A 10,000-nucleotide genomic window follows, 5' to 3' on the forward strand; every position below is an offset into this window, starting at 1 on the left:
GTGTTTGTGTGTGGGCATTGGTAGTCATGTATTGGGTATGTTTGTGAAGACATTGGTAGTCATGTAATGGGAGCTGAAGTGGCTGGATTTCTCTCTACTCACCTTCACCTGCTTCTTGCGATTCTCATTCTCATCTACTGGGTCAGTTACAGGTACGATAGGCTCCCGCACGTCAGAGATGATCTCAGCAATCTGGTTACCATAACAAACACATTAGATTACATATAAACTCTACAATGTTCCCTGTGTAAGATTACATATTACACACATAAATTATAACAGGTTACGCATAAAATGGATGCCATGTTACACACACACACACAAACACACACACACACCAGATTACACGTAATACTAACCACTTGTATGCGCTGATTGTCATCTCGGATTATGCTGACCAGCTTCTCCACCAGTAAAGAGATGAGTGAGACAGGTGTGTTTGCCAACAGCAACATTTCCTGCAGTACCGCCATGACACGCTTCCTAAACAGGCACAGCACCATTAGACACAAGCAACAGTCGATAATGACGCCCAGTTCTTTCCTGCTCTTCCTCTGCTGACAGACCAATCGAAAAGGAAACTGTGTGTGTGTGTGTGTGTGTGGGGGGAAAACTCGTTAAAACACCGGCTTCGTCGCCTCTCATCTTCGCCCGAAAGGACTCGGGTCAGAGTCACAAACTCTGTTCACTTTATCACGCCCACCGACTCTTAAACTAAACCACGCGTTGAAAAAACAATAATTAAAGGATGATTTGAAAATGATCCCGGCTGGGGAAGCGAAAGTATTTACGACAGCAGCTTCATTCCAGTTTCATTTTGATGGAAATACTCGTATCGGTTTTACAAACATCATTAACTTTTCCCCACACAGACACAACCGAACCAAGACATACACTTGGGGGGGGTGTAATCAAATCGAACGAAGCTCTAATTAGTCACGGTCTCTGCTAGCGCGTCTGGTCTGTAATCCTGGTTCTTAAGTGATCAGATGTTGGTGGGATGGATCGGTACGAGAGACAGTATTGATCAGACCTTCCTCCCTCCTCTGCTGTGTCCAGGCAGTCGATGAGGAGGATGAGCTGCTGCCCGATAAACTCTTTAGTCATGACCATCTCCAGCTGACTGAAGTCTGCCCGCTGCTCCTCAGACAGCACAGGGATACCCTTTAGATAACTGACACACACACACACAAACACACAGACATACACACAGACCAGTAGTCAATAACTAACGTATCACAAAAACACATTACAACCTAAAGTCTAACCCACTGCTTCTCTTATAAACATGCCCGAGTATAAATGAATTTATCATAAACATTCTTAGCCCTTTCAACATTTTGCAAACGCAACTGCCCCCTGTAGTCACCTGGGACTGAACTGCTCTGAAATACATAGCAGACAAAAGAGGGCATCTGTTTGTACATACAGTCTGAATATACGTAAGCTCCTGACAGTTGGACAGTATGTTTCACTCATGTGCAGTAGAGTATAAAATAACCGCAGGAACGTGTATTTCCCTTTAGAGTCTAATGCATGCTTAGATTTGTGTAGAGGACTGAGCGTATGTGATTACCTGTACAGGTATTCAGCGAATATGGCGGCTTCGGGCAGCAGGCGCTCCAGCAACTCCTCACTCTGGTCTCCTTTACTCTTCACATACTCACACAGAGCTCTCCAGTACAGCACGTTCTCACAGCTCAGAGACTCCTGTGGAATTACTCTCCTACAACAAACACACACACACACACACACACACAGAGTGAGAGACAGAAACACATGGTATTGGTGGCGTGACTTGTCAGTGAGGTCGGGGCAAACCTCTCGTCCAGGGCGAGCGTGTTGTGGAGCAGATCTTCGGGGTCGGTGCTCGTGGAGAAGAGAGCGTGCAGGGCTGCGACGGCCGTCGGAGAACAGTTCTCCACGTCCAGTCTGTGCAGCAGCTGCAGAACATCTCCCTGCAGCAGACGCAACCACGCAGGCAGCAGCTTAGACTTCACGACCTCTTTCACCGACTCTGAAACACGCACGCACAGCACAAATTATAATACGTTGTTAACTTCAAACCAGACACATATGCACACGCATGTTATCTCACACATTTTAACATTCCCACACACAAAAAAACTGAGACAAAACAGAGGCGACAAGTGTGTGTCCTCATCACGACCCTGAGACAGAGTCTGAAGCAGAGGAATCATTAACGCACACACACACCCCCACCCACACATAAACAAGCACACACCAGCTGAGTCATTGAGGCCTTGCTGAAGCAGGCTGACTCTCTGAGCAATGGTCAGAGCTCGAATATGAACTTTCTCCGCTAGCACCTAAAAAAAAAAAAAAAGAAAAGAAAAACAAGAGAGATTAGGTTTATCGTCTATGTAAACGGGTTGATTTAATTTGATTTTTGAAAGTGGACAGACTGAATAATCTTGACTTTAGAGGGTGTGGGCTTTCTGGTACTGATCCACCACAGTGTTCACAATTTGTCAATTTTCTGTGTATTTTTCCGATAAGGTTTAACCTGACTGGTGAGCGGTACATTCAGTAACTGCTGGTTTAAGTCCCAGTCTTCACAGTATAAGCGTACCTCATAGGCCAGTTTGCGGACTTTCTCCTTGACGTCGCGGGTGCGTTTGTAAATTTTAGGCAGGGTGATGGCAGAGGGAGCAATACAGGAGAGCACAGCACGGCGAACCTCTGGGTTCGAGTCGTTCTCCAAAATCAGGATATACGCTTCAGTGAGTGAGAGAGTGACAGAGAGAGAGAGAGAGAGAGAGAGAGAAAGAGAGAGATGATTTATTCAGATGTGGGTGCCTTTAGAAAATGTAAAGCTAAATCTGTCTGGGGCAGAGTCAGCTGGTGAGGTAATGAAAACCATGAGTGAAGGATTTGGTGATGTGTGTACCTTTAATGGTGGGGTAATGAAAACCATGAGTGAAGCATTTGGTGATGTGTGTACCTTTAATGGTGGGGTAATGAAAACCATGAGTGAAGCATTTGGTGATGTGTGTACCTTTAATGGTGGGGTAATGAAAACCATGAGTGAAGGATTTGGTGATGTGTGTACCTTTAATGGTGGGGTAATGAAAACCATGAGTGAAGGATTTGGTGATGTGTGTACCTTTAATGGTGGGGTAATGAAAACCATGAGTGAAGGATTTGGTGATGTGTGTACCTTTAATGGTGGGGTAATGAAAACCATGAGTGAAGGATTTGGTGATGTGTGTACCTTTAATGGTGGGGTAATGAAAACCATGAGTGAAGGATTTGGTGATGTGTGTACCTTTAATGGTGGGGTAATGAAAACCATGAGTGGAGTATTTGGTGATGTGTGTACCTTTAATGGTGGGGTAATGAAAACCATGAGTGAAGGATTTGGTGATGTGTGTACCTTTAATGGTGGGGTAATGAAAACCATGAGTGGAGTATTTGGTGATGTGTGTACCTTTAATGGTGGGGTAATGAAAACCATGAGTGGAGGATTTGGTGATGTGTGTACCTTTAATGGTGGGGTAATGAAAACCATGAGTGAAGCATTTGGTGATGTGTGTACCTTTAATGGTGGGGTAATGAAAACCATGAGTGAAGCATTTGGTGATGTGTGTACCTTTAATGGTGGGGTAATGAAGACCATGAGAGAAGTATTTGGTGAAGTGTGTACCTTTAATGGTGGGGCAGTCGGGGTTGCTGGGCTCCTGGAGACGTGCCATGGCCAGAGCTGCTTGGATGCGGACGTTGGGGAATTTATCGGTGACACGGACCAGCATGGCCTCATGGATTCGATCACACAGGTCATCATCAATCTGGGCGTTCTCTGACATACTCCCCAGCAACTTATTAATCAACTGACACACACGGAAACGCACTGCGTGACTGTTGGCTGTGTGAGACTGAGAGAGAGAGAAAGAAAGAAAGAAAGAAAGAAAGAAAGAAAGAAAGAAAGAAAGAGAAAAGGAGAAACAATCAGGTGGGGGCCATGGGATTAGCCATTAATGCACCAATACAACTGCAAGTTTGCCTTTTCAGAAGAGCTACTAAAGTCTTTTCATCGCTCCTTAGACAATGTTTAGACACAGATATTTTGTGACTCACTTGTTGATCTGGCTGACACTTTGATATCTGTTAGTCAAACTAGCGTTCAAATCACATGTCAAAATAACAAAAATGTGGCTCTCTATGAATATTACCTCCAAGAGGAAACTGAAGAGGAAGTTGAGGAAAGAATTTTCCTCTTCCTCCTCCTCCTCTTCTTCTGGCTCTTCCTCAGTCACGGGTGTTTCAAAGCTCGTGGCAAATTTTGTGACAAAGTCAATGACGTTCTCAACAGCAGGCTCCCTCTTATAGATGATCATGGCGTATTTCAGACAGTGGATGAACTCCTCGTGGAATGCCGTTTTATCTTCCAGCTGGAATCACACACAGAACACACACACGCGCGGTAAGACCCTTTCAAATACGAACACAGACATCACCTCAGCTCCTCTCCAGCATGTGAATCTGAAACACATTCACAATCACCATGGAACATAATATAATGAATAACAAACTGACAGGGTACACTTAAGTAACCTGATTAATAAGCTTATGGTGCAGATGACCATCTGACACTTCAGTGCTTTATGAAAAACGTTACAGACAACCATCTCCGGTGCTGCGTTACCTTCATGTATCGGTTCTTGAGGTTAGCCACCAGTTTAGCTTTGTTGTTATGCGCTTTCTGAGCGCGCTGGAACGCCTCCTTCACCTCGAGTTCGTTGTCCGCCGTCATGTTCACGTACCTGCACACACATCGACTCTGGTTTCAAAAAACTTTGAGAACTATGTGAGCATCAGTGGGGCACGGGAAGGCTGAGGACCAATTTTATAACGGGTTGCTAAAAGTGTCCCTGGTGAACCAGTGAAGTGAACCAGTATCATCAGCAGGTTCCGACCAAAACGTGATTTTCACAACCAGATACAACCAAATCGGCAAATTCCTAACAGACAGCCCGGTGCTGAAGTGCATCACATAGAAAGGAAAGACTTTTATCTGTACGTCAAGCAGTGTCTGTGTTGCAGTACATGTACACCAGTGTTACAGGAAACGTCAGTGAGCCATAGACACAGAGCACTTTATTTTAACAGCCCTTATTCCCATGGTAACAAATCGCGCAGCCTGAGAAGTTTAGTGTTTTGTTAACGTATATGCCAACGTACAAGCTGATGAGTTAGTTCAGATGTGTTAGGAGGCTGGAAGGTATTGACGAGACGACGTTACTTGCAGTATTAGTGGTAGCTAATTAACTGAAATAACGTCGTATGGTTAACGTTACGACAATACACAGACATGATATTAAGGTTACCTTAAATTTCCACGGCCCATTCTCGCCGTTAACTTTTCTAGTGGAAAATACTAGTTTAGTCACCTGGTAATGGCCTCCCAAAATACGTTACTGAAGACTTTGCCTCAGCTATTAAATATAAACCAATTTCAGCTCAACTCCCCGAGTTATGGGGAATAAACAGTTACTGTTAAGATCCAAAGTCGGAAAAGAAGGAGCTAAGAAAAACCGAATCTATGGAAGATAAAGAATCGGCTAGCGACAGTCAAAAGGCGTAATTTCACGTACTATAATCTAAACTTTTGCAAGGCCTCAGACGACCAAATACACTATTCAACAACATAGTTTGAGCTAGTCGCGGATACGTATATCGATGCAGGTATGCCAGTTGCATTTGTAAGCTTATTTGCAAATAGTTTCGCCGTAAAAACGTTCGCAACAGAGCTAAAAAAAAATACCACACCCAAATCCACCTCCCCCAAGAGGGTCGTTAGCCAGCTAACTAGCTAAGTAAGCAAACAATCGGCACAGAACATTTCACCTCATCGAGGGTATTTTTCTAAATACGTTCATGTTACAACCGATGATAAACCGACACGTCATTTCTCTGAGTGACACATAATGACATAAATCAAATATATTATCTATAGTTATTATTAATAAAAATTGAGAATTTACTTTACTTTCTGCAGTACCGGCTTGCTTGAGCAAATGTTCCTTCTTAAATTTCAACTGCGACAACCGCCCGTTTTCAAATTATATTCTCGCGAGAGCAGTCCTGTTCCGGTCTCTGTACGAGACTGCTGTGAGCGGTCACTACAAACGTGACAATATTAAATTTCCTAGTGAGGCTTAATAGTGATCAACTGTCAGATTTACGTTAAACCTGTCATTCTTTTGAGCCATACTGAGGACAGATCTTTTTAAAAATACAGCCTTACTACGAAAAACAGAGCTGAATTTAGAGAATTAAGGCAACCATTCAAATTACATTTTTACATATTTTGTGAGCTATGTTAAACTGGTTGTCTTCCTTAAATTGAAAATGCCATACCAAAGACGCGATGTTGTCAGAGTTACGCTCATGTTGCATTCATTGGCTACAGTGGAATTTTTCTAGACCTAACGAACAAACACTCTTTCATCGGCGTGTTCAATGCCTGTTCGTCCAAATGATTAAAAAAAAAGTTTATATGGAATAGTATGTTTAAGGCTTAAACTATAAATGGGCTCTCTGGGCAAGAGTGTTTTATTACTGCAGTGGAAGACTGCAGCAGTTTCATTTAAGGCCGTGGACGCTGCCGGCACATGTTTGCCGACTGTCTGGAGAGTGCACACAAAAAGCACGCACCCCTGGGTAGGGCAGTACAAACAAGACCATAACATAGAACAGGGCATGTCACTCCGTTAGGCAGATCCATTGCCCATGACAATTCGCATCATCTCACGCAAGGCAAAACTCTTAGTGTGTGTGTGTGTGTGCGTGCGCGTGTGTGTGTGGGTTAAACTTTTCTGTTAGTTCTTTTTAAATGATCTAAAATCCTTCTGTCTTGTCTAACTTCAACATAGAATTTACTATCTACATTCATTTATACCAAACTCGGTTTGGTATTTAGAAAAGGTAGATCTAATATAACTGAATCACCTACACCGGAGGATATTCGTTTAATTATCTCATGTGAGGACTAGGTCATCTAGTAAATAATCTATATAATTAAGTTTCATTTAGTGTTTTTAAAAGGCTTTAATCTCATATTCATACACTGAAGACTCGTCATGAAAAATCTGTGTAAATTGTTCCTCTGATGCAAACAGTTTATCTCGACTGTGATGCATTTTTCTTAGACTACTTTATTTTGTTCCCACTTGCATGATTTATGCTCATGACAGTGGAACCTTCGCTAAAGCCGAATCCTTATAGATTAAAATGATCAAGATTTACACGGAATTTGAGATTTGAAATCAAAGTCGATGCATATCCGTATTTGATATTTGATTTGTGTGTGTGTGTGTGTGTGTCTGTGTGTGTATGTTTCCTCTTTTTTCTTTTCTCCCCCCCTTTTTAATGTATTGGGTTGTCGTGAGCGGGTGTGTGAACAGAAGAGGAGGGGCACGAGACCACTGCAGTAGCGAGCGAGCTGTCATTCGTAATGTAGAACTATAGTCACGCCGTCACCGCCCCTACACGGAGACAGGTGGTCTGGATGGTTGCATGCCATCAGCGCGGAGGTCTACCCCAAGGAGAAAAAAAAAACTTGACAGTGGCGGGTCGCTGGTCGCTGCCTTGTCTGTGTCCCCGATGGAATTAGGCTGTGACCTCAACGTGCTACGGGGGCAGCCAGCGGCCAGGGAACTTAACAGCGACGTGAGGGAACATATCGGCTTCGCACGATGCCGTTGGTTGAAAAGCAGATTTTTGATTTTCGTCATTGGAAGGACGCTACCTTTAATATCACGTAAAAACAATTTGGGGACCGTTGTGCAGCACGTCTGGTGATTTATCAGCGTGATCTAACGGGAAAGTCAGTATCGGGCTATGGCTTCCAGCTCCGGTAAAATGACCCAGCCGGGAGGCGCCTGTAACGGGACCGCTGCGGACTTCTCCAATGTAGAGCAAGAGCTGTACGACTATCAGATGCATACGAAAATGTGTAAGAAAATAGCGCAGCTTACTAAGGTGAGGAGATAGCGTCTCTGATGCTTTTATAAAGAGGAGAACGCTCTTACACTGTGCTCGCTTTCCCGAGTAGTCGATGGTTCACAAGTGATTCGTGCATTTAGTTAGAGTATATGAATACGACTGTTAACGTCTTCCACAAGTACTGAAGCACCGATTTGATTGTGGTTTTCAATGCAGCGCTTTAAAGAACAGCCACTTACTTTCCAAACACTGAAATTGTCCGAATGTTCTACACGTGTAATAGACGCTTAATAGTCGCAGACAAATACCGTAACCTTCTCGGCTAGCCGTCAGAATATTCTTAACGAGTCTGGTAGGGAAAAAAATTGCAACACTTGTAGCGAAATTAAGTTAAGCGATTCTGTGGGATATCATTTGTCATAATACCAGATGTAATGGGCAGCGCACTGAAGCGGTCGTGAATTTATATTAAGAACTGTAAGGAGACAAGTAATATCCAAATGATTAATTTCTCCAGGCGAATTAATGTGCAGCAGCTTCTGGCATTTCATTGGGTTTTTGTTGTTGTTGCTTGTTTGTTTGTTTGTTTTTAATGGTTTTTAATAAGCTTCGGGTCCACAACAGAAAGACCATCGAACAATCACACAGTCCTAAAAAAATATATAAGTATTTGATATAATGAACGAAAACGATAAAAATGTGACGGTGTCAGCAACAGCTTTAGCCAAACAGGGTGGAAACTCAGCACAGGTACCGTTTACGCGAGACTGACAAGATCGAAGCGAACACATCATTCATGGAAAAGCTGTGTATCTGTGTGTCAAATCTTCTCCACCTTCGGGCTATGTGTCTCCAGAAGCGCTCACAGTTCTCCGCCTTTTTAAGATTCCTGTCTTTCTATCACTTATGCAGGGTGACATATTTTGCTCTCTCTGAGAACTGAGATTTTAATTCAGGCAAACGTATACAGTGAACTCTCTCTCTCTCTCTCTCTCTCTCTCTCTCTCTCTGTCAGTGTAGAACTAGAGACACTCAGTAGCTCAAAGAATCTTCATTTTCAAAGTTCATGCATCTGTTTTGTCAGTCTGAGTAAACACTATCCGTTGAAAACCACAGATGCAACAGCAACCCGTGCCAGCACTTGATATAGGTCCTCAATTTGATATAGTTTGCTTTAGTGTTTGTTTGTTTGTTTGACATTTAATCCAATGGTTTATCCGGGTTTGGTTTAGTGTGATTGACATTTATGGATTAATTGTGAGTGTGAGTAGTGTGAAAGATGGAAAAAGCCTGTGTAGCAGCCCAAAGACATCCCAGATAATGATTCTGGCGGAGAGAAGAGAGGATAATTCCATGTAACTGACAGTAAGTTCTAAACTGAAAACACCGATACTAGATGTATGTCTGAGAATTGCATTTGAACAACATCTCTCAAAATGTTTGGATGTTAAAATGAAGCATTACAAGAAGGACTATTTAAAAAAAAAAAACACCATAGGTTCTGCAAATCCACAACAAAACATCTGATTTAATACACATTCAGTGTGATAAAATGAGAATGACAAATTTACGAATAATTTGAAGTCATAGTTTTTAAAGTGGTATAGTTAGTGTGAAATCCAGTTATCTAAAAATGCCAGCTCAAGCTAACGTAAGACTGAAGCTGAAAAAACATGAAGTGTAATCAACCTTTCTTCATGGAATTCCCGTATCCATGGAGATAGTGTTTCCCTTACTACATGGCTCCTAGACAGCAGAGTGTACTCAGCAGAGGGAGATGCATTCCCTAAATGAAATGCAGCACTGTGGAGAAATGAAGGAACAGCACACACACACACAGACACACAGACACACACACACACACACACACACACACACACCAAAGTACCAAAATACAGGAGAGTGTGGATACCCACACAGACTTGCACAGAATATCAAAATGATCAAAATGCATGAAATACTACATTCACACACACACACACACACACATATGTGTATGTGTGTGTGTGTGTGTGTGTCTCATATACATGGA

At 42.7% G+C, this 10,000-nt stretch overlaps 2 protein-coding genes across 2 annotated transcripts in view; one reads left to right on the forward strand and one right to left on the reverse strand.

Moving 5' to 3' along the window:
- The window catches only part of ncapg (non-SMC condensin I complex, subunit G), a 14,416-nt gene extending 9,642 nt beyond the window's left edge, over nt 1–4,774 (reverse strand). The window contains exons 1-10 of the mRNA XM_030787708.1: nt 4,667–4,774; nt 4,194–4,412; nt 3,668–3,896; nt 2,594–2,739; nt 2,246–2,330; nt 1,822–2,017; nt 1,577–1,726; nt 1,034–1,174; nt 360–483; nt 103–192 (exon numbers count right to left, since the gene is read on the reverse strand). Coding sequence (XP_030643568.1) covers nt 103–192; nt 360–483; nt 1,034–1,174; nt 1,577–1,726; nt 1,822–2,017; nt 2,246–2,330; nt 2,594–2,739; nt 3,668–3,896; nt 4,194–4,412; nt 4,667–4,774 — 1,488 coding nt within the window. The remainder of the gene's footprint in view (nt 1–102; nt 193–359; nt 484–1,033; nt 1,175–1,576; nt 1,727–1,821; nt 2,018–2,245; nt 2,331–2,593; nt 2,740–3,667; nt 3,897–4,193; nt 4,413–4,666) is intronic.
- Nucleotides 4,775–7,863: 3,089 nt separating this feature from the next.
- Nucleotides 7,864–10,000, forward strand: part of fam184b (family with sequence similarity 184 member B) — a 15,634-nt gene continuing 13,497 nt past the window's right edge. Inside the window, exon 1 of the mRNA XM_030788327.1 lies at nt 7,864–8,004. Coding sequence (XP_030644187.1) covers nt 7,864–8,004 — 141 coding nt within the window. The remainder of the gene's footprint in view (nt 8,005–10,000) is intronic.

This window comes from Chanos chanos, chromosome 11 (genome assembly GCF_902362185.1).
Source record: "Chanos chanos chromosome 11, fChaCha1.1, whole genome shotgun sequence".
NCBI lineage: Eukaryota > Metazoa > Chordata > Actinopteri > Gonorynchiformes > Chanidae > Chanos > Chanos chanos.